This window comes from Carcharhinus amblyrhynchos, chromosome 2 (genome assembly GCF_965287045.1).
Source record: "Carcharhinus amblyrhynchos chromosome 2, sCarAmb.v2.hapA, whole genome shotgun sequence".
NCBI classification, from domain to species: Eukaryota; Metazoa; Chordata; class Chondrichthyes; order Carcharhiniformes; family Carcharhinidae; genus Carcharhinus; species Carcharhinus amblyrhynchos.
In genome coordinates, this window is record NC_137325.1 from 18,463,109 (window position 1) to 18,483,969 (window position 20,861).

A 20,861-nucleotide genomic window follows, 5' to 3' on the forward strand; every position below is an offset into this window, starting at 1 on the left:
AATATCCTTACTGAAATATTCCTTTCTGTTCAACAAGACTTATTGCAAAATAATTCCCATTTAAAAAATTCTGTGAATTTAAAACTGATTTTTATTAAAGATATAGAAGAATCATAGAATACTTACAGTGCAGAAGGAGGCCATTTGGCCCATTGAATCTGCACTGACTCTCCAACAGAACATCTCACCCAGACCCTATCCCTGTAACCCTACATATTTACCAGGCTAATCTCCCTAATCTACACACCTTTGGACACTAAGGGGCAATAAGGCATGGCCAATCCATCTAACCCGCATATCTTTGGACTGTGGAAGGAAACTGGAGTATCCGAAGGAAATCCACACAGACACGGGGACAACGTGAAAACTCCATGTAGACAGTCATCCAAGGTTGGGATTGAAATGGGTCCTGGCACTGTGAGGCAGCAGTGCTAACCACTGTGCCACCGTGCCACTCCATTATGCACAGATTAATCTCACGTGCTATGAAAAGTTCTGGGCATTGAGAACATTTTCTGGTCCCAAACCCTTGCCTGCGTCAAACATGCGCCAACAATTGGAATTTTCCAGGTAATTAACAGGCTGCTTCCATGATTACCATCCAATTAAGGACAGCAGCCAGATTCACAAGATGAGGGGCCCAATTAGAGAGCTGACAGCACAAGGTGGACTACTGCCTCACCTGCTGAGGGAGGTAGAAGATCACAAGGGTGCCTCAAAACAGAGACATTCTCCGAAGCCTGACTAATATTTGAAAAGAAGGGAGGCCAAGCGGTCTTAATGACAGCAGGCCCCTCCAAAGGGAGGATAATGACCAAGTCAGCAGCTTTTGCACTCTTGCTGCACGTTCATATGGTCAGTGTGAGGAAGCCCTGATGGTGCCGACTAGGTCCATGCTAAGTTGCTCCCAGCATCACAACATCAACAGAAGTTTCCTGGAGTCAACAATCAATCCCATAATTGGCCTCATTGACTACACGACATTGCTGGGTAGGTACTCACAGTTGCAAGATCCTTGGAGCCATGCATGCATTGGGGAGGTAACCCGTTACACACATTTCAAATATTGCTCCTGGTCCCACGTCTAAACCTGCTCCTTCAGAACTGGGAAGATGTCTCTCTGAGCCCACTGAATTTTTTTTATTCAGTTTAATAGTTAATTATGATATTTTGGTGCAATTTTCCCAAGATTGTTGGATTGGGTGAGGAAAGCTGGGTGAAGCATATCGAATTCACAGCTGCCATTTCTTGCCTGATACAGCGGCACTCAGTGCAACTGCGGAGTGCCGGCGAGGATCCAGCAGCCAGCTGGAGGGGCGGGGCCTGAACACACCAGCAACGCTGAGAATCTGGGATCAGGGTGCCCCTTTTCAAAGTTAATTTAAAGATCTCCCTCCATCCCCATTGATAACCATAATCACTGTGCCACTCCACTGATGCTGATAGACTTACCCTTCCATGGAGTTTCTCATTGAGTAAAGGCTCCTTGTGCTGACTCCTCTTTACTTTCAGCCATTTGACCAAAGGTTTAATCGTCAGCCCCTGCAAAATATCACAATCAAGTGAGCAGAACCAAAACAGCTCTGATAAAAGTATAATAAACTCCAAAAATCAGATACAAGCAGGTTCATCTATTCATCCATACATTTGCTACATTACAACAATGACCACACTTCAAAAGTATTTTATCGTCTGTAGGGTGTTTTGGAATGTCTTGTATTTGCAAGAGGAACTATATAAGGGCAAGACTTTTTCTTTCTATCTTCATGTTACAGTTTGCATGTAACAGTCTGTTTTGCATTCATTCAGAATACTCAGTACACCACATTTTCCCTTTTCAGCAATCTTTTGAACTGAGGAGCTAGTCTCCATCTCTATAGGACTATGGGGACATCATCTTTCTGGTTGTAATGTTGAATTCTCATGTGTTATTACACTTTTCCATATCACTTATACTGTAGTTGCAACATGTTCCTCTGTTTTTTTTTGCAGTTCACGTGACTGCCTAAAGCAAACTATTCCAGTTGTAGTTTTGGCTTTGAGCCTCTTCCTGGAGTTACAGGGAACACAAACTGGAACATGTCATTTATTCTGAAGAGTCTTGTGGACTTGTAATATTGACTTTTTCCAAACCTGTCTCACAGCACTCGGGACTCGAGTTCAATTTCTGGCATGGGTCACTGTGTGGAGTTTGCACGTTCTCCCCATGTCTGCATGAGTTTCCTCCGGGTGCTCCGGTTTCCTTCCACAGTCCAAAAGACGCACTGGTTAGGTGCATTGGCCACGCTAAATTATAGAGGGGAGTACGGTAGGATGAGATAAGAATTGGCGAATGTTGACTGGGGGAGCGCGTTGGAGGGAGGGTCTGCTGAGGAGCAGTGGAGGATCTTTAAGGAGATCTTTCTTGGTGCTCAGCAGAAATTTATTCCAATGGTCAAAAAGGACAGTAGGAGGAGAGGTAATAAGCCGTGGATAACCAAGGAGGTGAAGGAAAGTGTTAAATTAAAAGCGGAGGAATTTAGAGTAGCTAAGAGTAGTGGGCGAGAAGAGGATTGGGAGAGGTTTAAATGTCAACAAAGATTGACAAAGAAGTTGATAAAGAAGGGTAGGAGAAACTATGAAGCTGGGCTAGCACTTAATATAAAAAATGATAGCAAGAGTTTTTATAAATATATAAAAAGGAAGAGGCTGGCTAGGGTGAACGTTGGTCCGTTAGAGGATGAGAAAGGGGACCTAGTGGTAGGGGATGGGGATATGGCTAAGGTATTGAATAACTTTTTTGTTTCTGTCTTCACGGAGGAGGACGTGAATAATTTGCCGGATGTTAGTGATGGAAAGGTGGTAGGACTGGAGGGTCTTAATGACATTACTGTTACTAGAGAGGCGGTGCTCGACAGACTGGAGGGGCTGATTGTGGACAAGTCCCCAGGACCGGATGGAATGCATCCGAGGGTTCTGAAAGAAATGGCGGAGGTGATAGTGGATGCCTTGGTGGTTATTTTCCAGACGTCGCTGGATTCCGGGGAAGTGCCGGATGATTGGAAAACGGCTAATGTTACGCCGTTGTTTAAGAAGGGTGCCAGGCAAAAGGCGGGGAATTATAGGCCGGTTAGTTTAACGTCTGTGGTAGGTAAAATGTTAGAATCCGTCATTAAGGAGGAAATTGCAAGGCTTCTTGAAGGCAATTGCTTGATAGAGCGGACGCAGCATGGTTTCATTAAAGGGAAGTCGTGTCTGACAAATTTACTGGAGTTCTATGAGGATGTGTCTAGGGCGGTGGATAGAGGAGAGCCGGTGGATGTGGTCTTTCTGGATTTTCAGAAGGCGTTTGACAAAGTACCTCACAAGAGGTTATTGCAGAAGGTTGAGGACATGGAGTTGGGGGTAGGGTGTTAGCATGGATAGAGGATTGGTTGTCAAATAGGAGGCAGAGAGTGGGGGTCAACGGGTGCTATTCGGATTGGCAGATGGTGACTAGTGGAGTGCCCCAGGGGTCGGTGCTGGGGCCTCAGCTATTTACCATTTATATAGATGATCTGGAGGAGGGAACCGAGTGTAGGGTGTCGAAATTTGCTGATGACACCAAGATTGGGGGAACGGCAAATTGTGCGGAGGGTGTGGAGAGTCTGCAGAAGGATCTAGATAGGCTGGGCGAATGGGCCAGGAAATGGCAAATGGAATTTAATGTTGGCAAATGTGAGGTGGTCCACTTTGGTAGGAATAATGGTAGGAAGGACTATTACTTACGTGGCGAAAAACTGCAGCAGGCGACGGTGCAGAGGGACCTCAGGGTCCTTGTGCATGAGTCGCAAAAACCCAGCTTGCAGGTGCAGCAGGTGGTCAGGAAGGCGAATGGGATGCTGGCCTTCATAGCGAGGGGGATTGAATATAAAAGTAGGGAGGTCTTGCTGCAGCTGTATAGGGCATTGGTGAGGCCACAACTGGAGTACTGTGTGCAGTTTTGGGCGCCGTACCTGCGCAAAGATATTTTGGCCTTGGAGGGAGTGCAGAGGAGGTTTACTAGGCTGATGCCGGAGTTGAGGGGGTTGAGCTATGAGGAGAGGCTGAATGAACTGGGCTTGTACTCGTTGGAGTTTAGAAGAATGAGGGGAGATCTCATTGAGACATATAAGATGATGAATGGGATGGATAGGATAGAGGTGGAGAGACTCTTCCCGCTCAAAAAAGACAGTAGGACTAGGGGGCACAGCCTCAAGATAAAGGGGGGGCGGTTTAGAACGGAGTTGAGGAGGAACTTCTTCACTCAAAGGGTGGTGAATCTCTGGAATTCTCTGCCCGTTGAAGTGGTGGAGGCTGCCTCACTAAATATTTTTAAGACGCAGGTTGATAGGTTTTTGATAAGAGAGGGGATTAAGGGTTATGGGGAGAGGGAGGGAAGGTGGAACTGAGCCACGACAGATCAACCATGATCTTATTGAATGGCGGGGCAGGCTCGAAGGGCTAGATGGCCTACTCCTGCTCCTATTTCTTATGTTCTTATGTTCTTATGTATCTGAACAGGCGCCGGAGTGTGGTGACTAGGGAATTTTCACAGACCTGCTGAATTTATCCTGCATTTTCTGTTTTCTTTTTCAGATTTCCAGCATTGGCACTATTTTGCTTTTATTTAACTATTTGACTTGTGTTGGTTAGAATCATAGAATCCTTACAGTGCAGAAAGATGCCGTTCGGCCCATTGGATCTGCACTGACCACAATCCCACTCAGGCACTATCCCCAAGGGATAGTAACAGTACAGGCAATTTAGCATGGCCAATCCACCTAACCCGCACATTTTTGGACTGTGGGAGGAAACCGGAACACCCGGAGGAAACCCATGCAGATACGGGGAGAATGTGCAAATTCCACACAGATTGTGACCAGAGGCCGGAATTGAACCCGGGTCCCTGGTGCTGTGAGGCAGCAGTGCTAACTATTGTATCACGATGCTGCCCATAATTGGTTGAGAGATTAATAGAATGCGGGAGAGAATCTCCCTGTCCATCTTCAAAATACTGCCACAGAACCTTTCATATCTACAACTTTAGCAGTTGCTTCTATCGGTGCAGACTTGATGGACCGAATGGCCTTTTTTCCGCACAGCACGATTCTATGACTTGAGTGGGCAGACTGGGCCTCAGTTTAACATTTGTCTCGAAAGATAAAGTAATTTTTGATCTCTATTGATCGAATTAGCGGAGAAGTTGGGGACATTTCAGTGTTGACGGTTACCTGAAAGATGATTGTGAAATACACCACAATGATGGTCGTACTGACAAACAATCGTTTCTCGTGTATGTGCTTCAGATCCAGCAACACCACCAGAGCAAAGGCCATAGATCCTCGTAGGCCTCCGTACGACATCACCACCTGATCTATAAACTCCAACCGCACCACACGGTAGTGGTTGAGAATCCAGGTCTGAATTACAACACCTAGAATGTTGAAAGAGTGGAAATATTTTAGTTAAAGCTCAAAACTACCAGCATTTATTCAAAATGACTCACTTAGTACTTTTAAGTCAAGGACAAAGCAATGAATGCCTTGTTTGATGTGACATTTGGTAGGATTGGCTTACAGATGATGAAGGATCGATATGATTGTACTTTGAAAGCAAGATAACTTTTTTATTTGTTTGAGGTCAATTATTTCATTACCTCACTAGGTAGAATCTTTTTGTGAGATAGAATTGGGGCAGCACGGTGGCACAGTGGTTAGTACTAGTGCCTCAATGCGCCAAGAACAAAGGTTCAATTTCAGCTTTTGGGTTACAGAGTGGAGTTTGCACATTCACCCTGTGTCTGCGTAGGTTTCCTCTGGGTCCTGCCGTTTCCTCCCACAGCCTAAAGATGTGCAGGTTAGGTTGATTGACCGTGCTAAATTGCCCCAAGATGTGTGGGTTAGGGGGAGTAGCAGGGTAAATATGTAGGGTTACGCGGATAGGGCCTGGGTAGGATGCTCTTTTGGAGAGTTACACATTTGATGGGCTGAATGGCCTTCTTCTGCACCACAATGATTCTATGATTCTATGAATTCCATAGGTACATTGAGATAACTTGTGGGCAGCACGATAGCACAGTTGCCTTACAGCACCAGAGACCTGGGTTCGATTCTCAGCTTGGGTCACTGTCTGTGTGGAGTTTGCACATTCTCCCCGTGTCTGCGTGGGTTTTCCTCCGGGTGCTCCAGTTTCCTCCCACGTTCTGAAAGACATACTGGTTAGGGGCATTGACCCAAACAGGCACCAGACTGTGGTGACAGGGGGAATTTCATACTAACTTCATTGCAGTGTTAATGAAAGCATTTTGACTATTAGATAAACTTTACCTTTACTTTTCACTTTACTTTTCTATTTGAAAGTTGATGCTGAGTCACTCTAGGTGAGTCACTCCAGGTTAGTCAAACTCCATGAGAGTTGGTCGAGGCCCCCACTAGGAGGAGGCGCCATTAATGGCCAATATGCAGCAGAAATCCAGAGCTATTTGCCCTTTGTGACCTTACTGCTTTCCTACGTGAGAATGCAATCATGTCCCTCACAAAGTGAAAGGAATCTTGAGGCAAATCATTTCTGAAGTATGTCCTTCCTTGAATATTCGGTGTCGGATAAACCCATAATACGCCCATAGCAAATCTAAAACAAATTGGTTTGGATTTTGTGGTGGTTATAGATGGTAATACCGACAATGATCACCATTTCTATGGCACTGAAATTGCTATCAGGTTTTGGAGTTCCTATATGCAAAGAACAGAAAATCCAGACATTGCAATCGGCAATTCTATGGACAGAATGTTCCATTCCAGTGGCAAAGGGCCCGATTTTAGCATCAAGTTGCACCCGGGTGTAAGGTGAGAAGCGCAATCTGTGCCCGCCTCTGCGCCGGTTCGCCCTTTACCTGTGATCAGGACCGCGCCCAAAGTGGGTGCGATGGCCATTTAAATGCATTTAAATTGACTTGCTGGGCTACACGCCCAACCTTACAGACACTTACCCCTTTACCACTGCGTTTGCTCATCCAGAATCAGTGCAAAACACACATGCTCCATAAAAGTCTGATTCGGGCGCTCCAGTTAGTGAGAAGGTAGGGGCCTAGCGTCCGACTGCTTGAGATCGTTGTGGGGGGGGGAGGAGGGATGAAGGGGGGGGTCCACTACCAGTCTGCCTGAGATCGGTGAAAGGGAAGTGGAGGAGGGGCTTGCGATCAGTCTGGCTGGCGGAGGGGGTGGGGTATAAGGGAGTCAGTAATGTTGGAGGATGAGGCAATGTCTGTGGGGGCCAGGGGGAGGCATTATCCTGCCCAGGAGTGGTGTGGCAGGGAGCAGCATTCTATCATTTTTTTTTTCTGCGCATGCCAATCGGAGCTGCAGGGTTTTGGGCCCTGCCCGCAGGCTTGTGCAGAGCAAAGCACTGGTATTTTTCAGGCAGAGGGCATATAGGGGCATCTGAGAACAGGTTTAAAAAGTCAGATCTGAAACACTCCCCAGTTTCAAATCCACCCAGCACTTAGAATCAAAATGGTAAAATAGGGTCCACAGTCTGGTGGCAGAAAGTTAATTATGCAGTTGCGAGGAGCACATTGAATTTTGTGGTGAGGTGGGGTGGCGCAGGAAGTTCCTCCTTGCTATCACCTCACAGGCGCCAACATCCGGGCGCCATATTTGAATGGCACACCCAGGCAGCCCTTCGCTTACAGTGCAACTCGGTCTCAGCCCTAGATGTGGTGCCCAGCCTCGGCGAAGTGTGTGTGTGTGTGTGTAAGGCAGCTCAGTGACTGTGTGAAAAGAAAGCAAAAGTAGCATCTACTGACCTCAAAATCCAGGAAGGCGTCTACCTTGCCAGGTACATGCCAGTTATATACAGTTTATATACTGACATTGCCCCATCCCCCAACATTACCGGCTCCCTTATACCCCACACCCTCCACTACCCAGACCCAATTGCTGGCCCCTACCCACTTCCCTCTCACTGACCTCAGGCAGAATGTCAGTGGACCCCCCTTCATCCCTCCCCCCACCAACCTCAAGCAAAGATGCTAGGCACCTACCTTCTCACTAAACATCCTACATTCCTACTGGTGTGGTGATGGATTTGCAGTGGGGACAAGACAAATGAACATTCATGGGATTCCCCCCAAGCATTTTGGTAAATAAGGGAATTCCTTCATGGAACTAGCAAATCTGGAGAAGAGGTCATTAACACCATTCGGGAGGTAAATTATTTATTAGAGTCACAAAATCAAAGAATTATTTTTGAAGGTAAAGATAATACATTTATATGTTTGTTTGGAACATCCTGTGGTGCTGTGTGTGTCTTTGCTCAGAGAAACAGTCAGTCAGCAATTGAGTTGGAAGATCGCGTTCACAAGGGAAATGAGGCTGGGAGATTTGCCTAGCTTGGCGCTCGACAAAGAAATCAGCAGTAGCCCTCAGAGAAAACAATTAGTTCAGCTAGGAATCAGGCCGAGAAAGAAATCTGCCAGGAGCTATGGACCAGGAGAATAGAGCTATGAGCTATCAACTGGAAGTTCAAAACTCTGAAAAGGTTATAGGTTTCTATAGGGATTGTAACCCTCCAGGCACTCACCAATTACTCTGTAGACAGAAATGAAGACCAGTGTGAAAAGGATAAAGGCTGTGTTCCATGTCCATATTTTTGAATCCACTGCAGAGATTCCCAAAAACATGAAGATAATGGTCTCTGCTCCACTTGCCAGCATTTTCATCGTGTACCTGACGGTGGTGATAGACTGCTCACAAAGGTTGGCCTTTACGTATTTCTGACAGCAAATGCCACAGAATGTAATACTGGTGGAAAAGAACCAGGACTGTTTAAGAATGGAAGAACAAAGGCAAAAACTCAACAACATTGTCCCCTGTTGAATCATGCAAGACTATTATTTACATTTTGGCTTCACTCCCCTATCTAGCCTACCTGAGCAGCTTGCCTCCACAGCGAGACCCAGGCAGGTAATCTTGAACCAGCACTCATTCAGATGCTAAGTCTGAGTTGCCTGCTCCTACGCCTCCCGCCATTGCTGCTCTTTTACCAGTTCCTAGCAAGACCTGGAGATGGAACTGCTCACTATCCAAGGGTGAATCTTAGCTCTTTGCTCAGCTGCTCCTAAAACTGGAGAACTTAACCAACGGCAGAAACAAACATTTTTAAGATCAGTTTACAGGCCTTCCTACAGATCAACTAATAACATAATAGAAAGACAGCAGAGGCTTCACATGGTCAGTAGAAAGAGGCTTTAAATGCTCAGTGGAAAGAAGAGATTGCATGGTCTTGTGAGCTACAACAGCCAGATACAGGACAGAGGGAGTCTCTAATCAAAGAGTTGTATCCTGTAGCCATCTGAGGATTCTGGAAGATTTGCTTAGGCATGACCTGGAGTGGGGGAGTAAGGGGGTGGTGGGGGGCAGGGGAAATCAATCACTGGAGCAGGTTTTACTGCTGGAGGTGGATTTACGAACCTCTCCAAAAAGTTAAGGGATGCACCTGGCAGCGGTCACCTGGGAAATGGGGAAGAACAAAACCATTGGATGTTGGAAGCTACTGTGGATTGTTTGCTAAAAGGATTGTGACTCCTTCGAAGTGTGACGGTGATATATGTAAAAGGGGAGCATCACTGTGCAGTTTAGACAGAGCACTTCATGCTACTGTGGGAGAGGAGACTGAGCTCAGCAGGGGGTCAACCAGGGGACCAGGAAAATTAGCACATCAGCAGCAGCACCCTTGCTGCAGACTGGCTGTCACTGCATATACATGAAATAGATAGCGCAGACAGAGGATGTTTCACTATATCCAGCAATAGGGCACAGCTGAATGTCCTTGCTAAGATCACCAAAACTACAATAAAGATGTGATTAAGTGGCCATTGTCTGAATGGGCATTCCATCCATCTACCGTTAAAGATAGTGACATTATAAATGGGACATGATTAAGCTATTGTCACAAGCCTACCTCTTTGTATCATATTTAAATAATTTACCAGTATTTGTGACTAGAAACAATTATCTGAACTATAAGTTCTAAGAAATGCCCTATTAAAAAAAGCTAATTCTATACATTTGAGCAGATCAGACTGAAGGAGCCTTAGGAATTCTCCAGTTCTCCTCTCCTTATCGATAAGAAGGCAATAAAGGATCCATCACTCGCTAATACTGTGTCCAAATATCGTTGAGAACTGACACTCATGTGCATTGGTGTTTCCACTGACAAAAAGAGAGAGAGAGAGAGACCAGTGGCCAATTCAGGAGTCCTCATTGAAATTTCCTCTGCTTTCTCAGAAGGAGTTTGAGCAAGCCCAGGAACTCTTCCTCAGGATAGAAGAGAAAAATGCCCATTTGCTCCAGAATTAATCCATCAACAATCATTTTCTCAGAAACTGTACACATTACAAGTATCAGTATTCCCATAATTTTGTGAGTATGTTTTTGAACAGAGCCAAACTTGATCCCATATTCACTCATCATCCAGACCAGCTCCATTTCCAACTAGGGTCAAATGGGTAGCGATGAGCCACCTACAGGGGCTCAGGGAAACCATGGATGGTTATAACAGCCATACAGCAACCCTGGCTGAGATCAGTTCAGATATTAAAAGGTACAAATTTAACCTAGCACATTCTACCCTCAGTTTTGTTAACTAAGCTGGCAGGAGGAATCCTTCTTGATTTTTCTGCTGGACATCCCCATACCATGTGAAATAAGTAAGTGCAGACTGGTATGCCTTCACCAGATTCTCTTTTATATACAAGCTCTATTTAAGTCCATAGCGTGTTACAAGTTCTGAGTTAGCATTCAGAGGACAGGAGACCTGGCACTCCCAGTTGTATATAAAACAAAGGAATAAAGAGCCAAATCAGGGAGTTCACATTCTAAGAGACCAATCTCAATGGCATCATTGAAGTCATTACACCATGCACCATCCATAGCTGAGAATGTCAAAGGGTACCCTTTCTGCTCCTAACTACAGGTTGCTGAGAGAACAACACAGTCAACATTGAAAAGTTATTCAAGAAATTACTCACGCTAATACAGCGGAAAGGGAAAGCATCTCTGCTGTGAGGTAGGACAAGTATGAAATGACAAAGACAAATCCAGGTTCGATCACTCTAACGTGCTTGGTGAATCTGGTTGCCAGGGACAGCAAGAATCCAAAGGTGATGCCAATGGCAATTCCGCCCAAACTTACAACAAAGATGGAAACTGGGGGAAAAAAAAGAAACAAACAGTCCATTTAAAACTTCAACCTAATGTGGTCCAGAGATGTGCTGGTTGGTGGATTGTCCATGCTAAATTGCTCCTTAGTGTCCAAGACATGTAGGTGAGATGGATTAACCATGGTAAATGTGTCAGGTGATGTGGAGATGCCGGTGTTGAACTGGGGTAAACACAGTAAGGAGTCTCACAACACCAGGTTAAAGCCCAACAGGTTTATTTGGTAGCAAATGCCACTAGCTTTCGGGCCTCTGACCCTTCGTCAGGTGAGTGGAGAGTTCTGACCACAAACAGGGGATATAAAGACACACACTCAGTTTACAGAATACTGATTAGAATGTGAGTTTTTACAGCTAATCAAGTCTTAAAGGTGCAGGCAATGTGAGTGGAGATAGCATTAAAGAGATGTGTATTGTCTCCTGATAGGACAGTGGGTGAGATTTTGCAAGCCCAGGTAAGTCACGGGGGTTATAAATAGTGTGACGGGTTACAGGGATAGAGAGGGAGGAGGGGGCCTGCATGAGATACTCTGTCAGAGATTCGGCACACACCTGATGGGCCAAATGGACTTTTAGGCGGGGATGCAAAATATGTCAAAATATGGATAAGGACATCAATATACAAATGAATACTGTCTAGCATTGATGATAATTTGTATTTATATAGCATATTTAATGCAGCTAACCATACATAGGCATGTTACCAAACTACATTTGACACAGTTTGGTGAAACAGGTTTTGTGGAGTGTCTGAAAGGATAAGAGAGAGGTACAAAGGCAGAGAGATTTAAGGAAAGAATTTCAAAGCTTTGGGCCTTGGTAACTGAAGGCACAGACACCAACGGTGCAAATTGTCATCCCAGGCAGGATTTTCCTGACGCACAATCCCAAGACTGGAAAATTCCACTCAAGTTCAGCAGACCTTTGCATGGTCCTGTCCATCCTGCTACAATTCCCGTGGTGGGCGGGATGGGAAAATTCTGTCCTAGGATTCCACAAGAGGATAGAATTAGAGAACGTATTTCTTGGAGGGCTGTAGGGCCAGAGGGGCACAGTGACACAGTGGTTAGCACTGCTACCTCACAGCGCCAGGGATCCAGGTTCAATTCTGGCCTCAGGTGGTTGCCTGTATGGAGTTTGCACATTCTCCCTGTGTTTGCGTGAGTTTCCTCTGGGTGCTCTGGTTTGCTCCCACACTCCAAAGATGTGCGGGTTAGGTGGATTGGCCATGATAAATTGCCCCTTAGTGTTAGTGTCATCCTTTAGGGTGAGATTGTGAGGATCAGACCTGGGTGAGATTGTTGTTGGTGCAGGCTCAATGGGCCAAATGGCCTCCTTCTGCACTGTAGATTCTATGATTCTACTGAAGGACGAGCTTCACAGAGTTGTAGGAGAGGAATGGAGTGACTAAGGAACGGAGTTTGTGACAGGGACCAAAGACAGTGGCTTTATTGAGGTTGTCTTCCTTAAGCTCAGTTCTGTTGTCGTACCTATGCTTTTGAAATAGTCCAGGCCTTGAATATTCCCTGCTCCCACTGTAACAAATGAGTCAAAGACGTTGTACAGCACCTAAAAGAAGGAGAAAAATGACACTCAAGGTCAACTCAGGTTGCAGTAAAGATACTTTAAATAGAATCTAATACAAAAGCAAAATACTATAGATGCTAGGAATCTGAAACAGAAACAGAATTTTCAAAAAATACTCAATGGCTCCAGTGAAGGGGAGAAAAACAGAGTTAATAGGCTGAATTTCATCAGGGATCCTGACCCTAGAGTGTAAGGCAGGTCCTGAGTCTGCACATGTGGGCAATAGGACCTGCTCAGCAATTTTACCACAGGTGCTCCCCTAGTTGGCAAACTGTGGTTCATTGTCCAATTAAGGATAGTGTGTAGCCTCTAAGTGCTGTTCAAATACAGGGCCAGCAGTAGGGCCACAGCGGCACAGTGGTTAGCACTGCTGTCTCACAGCACCAGGGACCTGGGTTCAAATCCAGCCCTGGGTCATTGCCTGTGCAGAGTTTGCATGTTCTCCCCATGTCTGCATGAGTTTCCTCTGGGTCTCCAGTTTCCTTCCACTGTCCAAAAGATGTGCCGGTTAGGTGCATTGGCCATGCTAAATTCTCCTTCAGTGTACCTCAACAGGCACTGGAGTGTGGCAACTGGGGGATTTTCACAGTAACTTCATTGCAGTGTTGATGTAAGCCTATTTGTGACACTAAATAAACTTTAGCTCTAAAGGCCCAGTAGCAGAAATGGGCAAGGGGGTCACTGCTGAGGAATGTGGGAGAATGACAGTCTCCCAAAGCTACATTCAAGAAAAACTGAGATGCTCATGGGGGCTGGAGGCCGGGGAGGGGTCAGAGGGGAATCCCCCCTGAATGGTCGACGGAGCCATAGTGCTATTGCCCTTGCCCAAAGACCCACCTTTGGACCATGAAGCTTTCTTGGCTGTGTTGAGGGTAGAATGGTGATTTGGACTGACAGCAGCAACTGAACAACAGGTTGGGCAAGCTGTTTCCTATGCAGTGGCTACGCAAGTGGTATTTTCCACTAACAGCATGTTGCCATCTGCCCAGAAAGTCCACCGAATACAGTACCGCAGCTAATCTGGGAATTTCATTGCACAACTGCAGGAATGCATGGCGTCAAAAATGTTTAAACTGAGATCTGTTCTATCTCTTCCACAGGACTGGGCAAACATAACAGACCCCTTGCTATTTTTCAGAGAGCAGCACTCTCTGAAATTGAGCAAGAAAAATGTTCCACCCTCCTAGTTGGTTAATGATCTCAACCAGTGTCATCATTTCTTTATTTCACGTTTCTTACATTATGACATTGACATTTCAAAAGTACCTTGTTAGCTGTAAAGGACTTTGGAACGCTCTGCTGCAATGAAAGGCACAAGAAAAAGTCTCTTGTTCTTTCTGTTTCTAAGACCTCAATGCAAATAGATTGGCTACCTTATTTGCCTACGTAGAATCATAGAAACCCTACAGTGCAGAAAGAGGCCATTCGGCCCATCAAGCCTGCACCGACAACAATCCCACCCAGCCCCATCTCCATAACCCCGTATATTTACCCTGCTAATCTCCCTGACGGTAAGGGACAATTTAGCACATCTTTGGACTGTGGGAGGAAACCATAGCACCTGGAGGAAACCCACACAGACACAGGGAGAATGTGCGAATTCCACACAGACAGTGACCCAACGCCAGAATTGAACTCAGGTCCCTGGCATTGTGAGGCAGCAGTGCTAACCACTGTGCCAGCATGCCGCCTGTAATGAGGGGCCCCACCAAAAGTATTTGAGTGTTTGGAAGCACTTTAGGATTCAATGATAAGTTGAAGCTTTCTTCCCCCTGCTAAACAATTTTCAAGGATCATCTGGTGAAAACAATTGTATCTAGATTTGTGTAAAAGGTGAAAAATGTACCTCAGAATTGTAATTTGTGGATCAGTATCTTGATAAGGAAAGGCTAATGTCATACTTCTAATAAAATCAGTATTATGGTGCTTTGTCAATGGTTATCACTAGAGGGCACCAGGCTTCTGCATTTCAGACAGTGAGGTTTGGACTTGTAGAAGCCACAACCATTTCATTGAAATATGAACCTGGATTATATTCTGAAGTCTTTGAACCGTTTTATTAAGAGGCAAGAGTGTTAAAGACACTGCTAATGCCCAACCTACGGAAGGCGTAGTTTCACATACTCCATCAGCGTTTGACCCCACAGAAATCATGGGCCATCTCTCCATTGCTGTTACAGCTATAATTAACCTTCATCAACATTGGCATAGCAGCAGCACTCGTGCCACACCATCCAGGAGGAGGAAAACTTCCTTGTGAACTTGGTCCTGGGCCTGGCCTAACTTGCCATCAACAGGTCCAGGCAGCGGGTAACCAAGGGAGTCGTCTGGCCCGATTGCCTCTCTATTGCGGCTATATTCAGAGTTGGGCGTCTCTAGAGAGAGAGCACAGGGTCTCTGCCAGCACTGTCTCAGTCTTCCGTACCCAATAGGCACCGCAGGGACAGGGTTATATGTCAACCTCATTAATCACAATTCGATTTGATGTTTTAAGTTTCCTTTGCGATTTGTTTATGTTGGATTAAATAAAGTTGACTCAGTTGACTCAGGAGGACATGGTTTCAAGTCCAACTCCAAAGACTGGAGCACGATGCAGGCTGACATTCCAGTGCAGTACTGAAGGAACGCTGCACTGCCGATAGCACCATCTTTCAGATGAGATAGAATCATAGAACCCCTACAGTAGAGAGAGAGGCCACTCGGCCCATCGAGTCTGCACCAACCACAACCCCACCCAGGCCCTACCCCCATATCCTGACATATTTACCCACTAATCCCTCTAACCGATGCAACTTAGGACACTAAGGGCAATTTTAGCATGGTCAATCAACCTAACCTGCACATCTTTGGAGGAAACCGGAGCACCCGGAGGAAACCCACGCAGATGCGAGGACACGAACGGACAGTGACCCAAGCCGGGAATCGAACCCAGGTCCCTGGAGCTGTGAAGCTGCAGTGCTAACCACTGTGCTACCGTGCCACCCCAGACGTTAAAACCAAGATCCAATCTGCCTTTTCAGGGACCTCAACAACTATTCAGAGAAGAGCAGTGATGTAGTTCCAGTGTCCTGGTGATTACTTATCCCTTAGCCAACATCATTAAGCTAAGTTATCTGGTTGGTCACCTCATTGTTGTACTCCAGTTGGTTGCTGAATCTCCCTTCAGTAGTGACTAAGCTTCAAACGTGCTTCATTGGGAAGCAGTCCAGGATGGCCTGAGGCAGGGAAAGGCAATATCGGAATGTGAGTTCCTTATTTGGTGCCTGTACTGAGAGTGAGCTGGAAAACTTGAAAATCCCAGAGTCAGGAACATAGGAGACCAAGTACAGGATTTTATGGTCCCTTGTGCTGGTGGGATCCTCCTGTCCTGCCGAAGACAGTAGATTTTTGAATGGCTTGCTGCAATTCCTGGTCCTGCTCCCACCATGAGAGAGCTGTAAAATTCCACCCAGAGTGCGTCAGCAGGCGGGAAAGGTGGCACAGATCCCACTGGTTGGCGTGGTGGATTTCCACATTAGATTGCCTGCTTTTCACCTTATTATACATGGCACGGGACTTGAACAGACTGCACCATGTCGAAATTTCTTTGCAACACGTGCTGGTGGAGTTCCTAGCCCATGACAGAATGGCCACATGCTCCAGAGACTGCCATCCTTCCAAGAGTGAGGCCTTCATCACGCAAAATTGTGGCTAGTCACTCTGAGGTCAATGTCCTTCATTGGGATAATGAGTGTAGCCGAGAAGTTGTTCATGCTGAGGCTGCCTGGAGGCAGTGTGATGCCAGGTACTGGTGAAAGAGGCCCCTATGAACCAGTCTTCATCATCCTAGAACTTTGTAAGTCTACGGATAGAGGATGTGTTGCTCACGTCACTGCTATGGACACCAAGGCGGCTCACTGAACTGAGATGATGTGAGACACCATAGATCTGAGGCACACTATGGGAGATAAGTGAAGGGGTGGGGTCACCTGTTACACTCGCATGACATCAGAACATGGCATCAGGTAAAAAAGCCATTAACCAGTTGGGAATTTCTGATCAGCTGCATCTGATCCATGCTATGGCCTCTTCCTCTGGGGCCTCAATATCCTGTTCTTCATTGAGCTTATCCCTCTCAACATCCCCTTATTGGAGGAGTTGTGTAGCTTCTCCATCTGGATACTCAACCCTGCTTCGGAACACCAGGCTATGTAGAGTGCAGCAACCACAATGTCACAGGACATCTTTAGAGTGGGCATTAGAGAGTCCCATCCAACCATTACAGACATCTGAAATGCATCTTCAGGTTGCCAATGTTCTACTCAATCAAGGACCCTGTCATGGGATAAGCCTAAAGAACCCTAGGCATGCAAATGGGCATCATTAGCCATACGTTTTGGGGAAAGTCTTTGATGAGCTGACCCTGGATGTGCTGAGGGTCCCTAAAGTGCCATCTGTAAATGGCTCAAGGTTTGAGAATCATGCGAGCTAACAGGGCAACTCACACAGTACTGCAAATTGTATTCGCTGCTCCCAATGTGGTTTCGTCTTCTCTGGAGTGACTAAACACAGACTAGGTGACCACTTTGCAGAACACCTCTCAGCCTGCAAGCATGACCCCAACCTTACTGTGGTTTGCCATTTCAACTCACCACCTTGCACTCATGCCCACATGTCCATCCTTAGCCTGCTGTAATATTCCAGGAACCCCAACACAAACTGGAAGAACAACACCAAAACTTCCGATTCAGCACCTTCCAGCCTTTTGGATGCAGCATTGAGTTCAACAACTTTTGACTGTGAGCTCTCTGTTCCAACTTGACCCCTTTTTTTGTTTTTGATGTCTTAGTTCTTTGTAACCTCTCTCTCCCCAGTCTCCCTTCCACTGCCAGCACCACAAGGCCAGCTGTCACTTATTCTCCAGCTTTGCTTTCACCGAGCACTGATCTTTGTTCCCCAGCTAACTCACTTTGCTACCTTACTTTTATGCCATTACAGCACCTTCTTTTGTCCTTAATACTACATCAACACTCGCATTGTCTTGTGTCATGATACCTTTGTCTATCTCTTGTTAGCTCCAAACTATCATTGAACTTCCATTCTGCTCCACCTTCTCCAACTACGTAATCATCACATTGTGATCCATCTTCCACTCTGTGGAAAAGTCACACGGACTTGCAGTGTTAACTCTGTTTCTCTCCTGCACTAATATCAAATGTAGAATGAAGGATGTTCTGTGCATATCTTCTGTATTGTAAATTATATTTAAATCGCAGGTTTGATTATTAAATCCATCGGTGCAATTGCTATTGACGGGTGATTTGAGTCACTTCAGTTTGTACATTCAAACTGGGAACATGGCACTGTGCAACTACGGTACAAGGCCTGATCCCTCATTGGTTGGCCAGCACATTGCTACGTCTCGTTGGTTACCATGGTAACAGAGTGAGTTCCAGATTCCTGAGATAAATCGCTGGTTTGGCTCCATCTCGCATGTCTTGTGCTGCTCCTGCAGGCTCCCCAAAGATAGCAAATAAGGCTATTTATAGTTCCACAAGTCCTGAATTTTGTCGGCAAGGATAAATGAGCCCGCCTACGACACCCAGAGCACATCAGCGTGCAGGTAAAACACTTGTTCAGTCAGCTTTGTGCCTGCATTGCAAAGATCATCCTGGAGTCTCCAAGAATGACGGATTCTGACTGCAGGGTTTAAAGGTCACGGGGCGTGTACAAACATGGTCTTCTACCAGCCCATTTTGTCTGGACATCTTCGTTTATTAGGTTTAAAAATGGTGGAGATGGAAAAACAAATAAAGGTTGCCTGACTGACGTTTAAGAGTAATCCAGTCAGATGCAGGCCCGTTTTCTGATTGGCCACAAGAAGGCAGTGTGCCATGTCAATGACTTGTTGGGCAGCCAATGATAGAAGAGTGGGGGTGGGACAGGTGGAACCTGGAGATCACGTGGTGATCATGTGGAGCTCATGTGTGTACAGAGATGTCAACACTGCCAGCTTGTCAGTGAAGCTTACAGAAAGATGACCAAGCCTTCCTTCATCTTTTTCTAAATAGATCCAGTGAGACTCATGCACATGACCCATTTGGGATGTGACATGTGTGATGGTGAGGCAATGGCATTGTCACTAGACCAGAGACCCAGGGTAATATTCTGGGACCCGTGTTCGAATCCCACCACAGCAGATGGTGAAATCTGAATTTAATAAAAATCTGCAATTAAAATGATGACCATGAAACCATTGTTGTCCATCATAAAAAAATCCATCTGGTTCACTAATGTCCTTGAGGGAAGGAAATCTGCCAGCCTCACCTGGTCTGGCCTACATGTGACTCCAGACTCACAGCAAATTGGTTGACTCTTAAATATCCTCAGGGATGGGCAATAAATGCTGGACCAGCCAGCGACACACACATCCCTTGAACAAATAAAAAAAGATGTAGTACGTTTGGGAATAACAGAGAACTTTGATTCTATGGTTTCCAGAGCTTTAGAGGATTTTATGCTTCACATTTCAGTCTGTCGTCGATTAACTGATGCTGATTGATGGCTAGAATCGCATTATCATTGCAAATTGTGGCTACCATGTTGGCAAAAGGCAAACTAAATGGAGACAATGACTCAATCTGGAGTTTTTGGCTCCTGTTTTCTTTGGCTGAGTTTGGCAACGGGAGTGGAAAATCTCATGAAAGGCCCATGCTGATGTATAAACGTGACGCAATTGTCCCCGTCTGCGACGTAGCGGGATTCCCAACATTAATATAATTTCCATACATTAACTTCTCATTATCTGGCCTTCTATGCCTGAATCATCCTTTCTTACCCGTAAGAAAGCCCATTCACATCAGCATGAGGGCAGATTGCATGAATCACCACTGGCCTCCCGAGACGTGCACCTGGCAAGCAGACCTCCCAGAGGAGCTCAAGTGAACCATTCGGCGGGGGGAGAAGGTCATGCCCCCTGGCAGTGCCCCTTGGCTTTGCCCAGGCACTACCAACCCCTCCCCCCCGCACTGCCAGGTGGGTTGCATGGAAGATGGGTGCGTGACAGAGTGGAGGGGTGTTCCTGGTTAACCTTCCTGCACTGGCCTCTAGAAATACCGTCCCATCTCCAAATAGCTAAGTTGATGGTGGGGCAGTGCCCGCCTCGCCAGTGTGATGTCATGGGACTGACCTTTGTCTTTTTTTCACTAATGGGAAAAATGCAGCAGAGGAATCTGCTATTTGTGCCGATGGTGTCTTCCCACCTGCTTTTGGCCTTTGCCAAAATTCAGGAAAATTCCTCTCTCTGTTATTATGAATTGTGTTATAATAATTTCCCTGACACAAAACTGCCCACAATTTAATACAATCCAATTAAAATCTCATTTAGTGATCACAAGGAGTCATTGCTGGATATTCCCAAGGATAAATTTAACACAAGGTTCTGGCCAGTACAAGGAACCTTTATTTAGTGATTGGTGTTGTTCCATCATCTTCAGAACACTGTGTGAACAATCTAGAGTATTCTGTTCCAAAGAATCGATGTTTTTCAGTTTGATGGGAAAAGAATTCCAGCCTCCCGGACTGCCTGGATTTTCCTACATCGCAACAGGTCCACAGCAGACAACATCTCCCTGGCCCTGCACTTAACCCTGGAACATCTAGGTAACAAAGGCACCTATTTATTGGCTACAGCTCAGCCTTCAACACCATTAGTCCGACGAAACTCATCTCCAAACTCCGTGGCCTAGGCCTCGCCACCTCCCCATGGGGCTGGATCCTGAACTTCCGTACTCACAGACCACAATCAGTAAGGATAGGCAATCACACTTCCTCCACGATAATCCTCAACACCGGTGTCTCACAAGGCTGTGTTCTCAGCCCCCTACTATACTCCTTTTACACCTATGACCATGTGGCCAAATTCCCCTCCAACTCGATTTTCAAGTTTGCTGATGACACTACCGTAGTGGGATGCATCTCAAACAATGATGAGACAGAGGACAGGAATGAGATGGAGAATCTGGTGAACTGGGGCAGCAACAATAATCTCTCCCTCAATGGCAACAAAACGAGGGAG

The 20,861-nt window shown here is 46.0% G+C and overlaps 1 protein-coding gene across 1 annotated transcript in view; it reads right to left on the bottom strand.

Annotated features, from left to right (window-relative positions):
- The window catches only part of LOC145360329 (sodium/hydrogen exchanger 3-like), a 106,064-nt gene that overhangs the window by 18,981 nt on the left and 66,222 nt on the right, over positions 1-20,861 (bottom strand). Inside the window, exons 4-8 of the mRNA XM_080215529.1 lie at positions 12,709-12,787; positions 11,030-11,207; positions 8,581-8,801; positions 5,232-5,434; positions 1,453-1,542 (exon numbers count right to left, since the gene is read on the bottom strand). Coding sequence (XP_080071655.1) covers positions 1,453-1,542; positions 5,232-5,434; positions 8,581-8,801; positions 11,030-11,207; positions 12,709-12,787 — 771 coding nt within the window. The remainder of the gene's footprint in view (positions 1-1,452; positions 1,543-5,231; positions 5,435-8,580; positions 8,802-11,029; positions 11,208-12,708; positions 12,788-20,861) is intronic.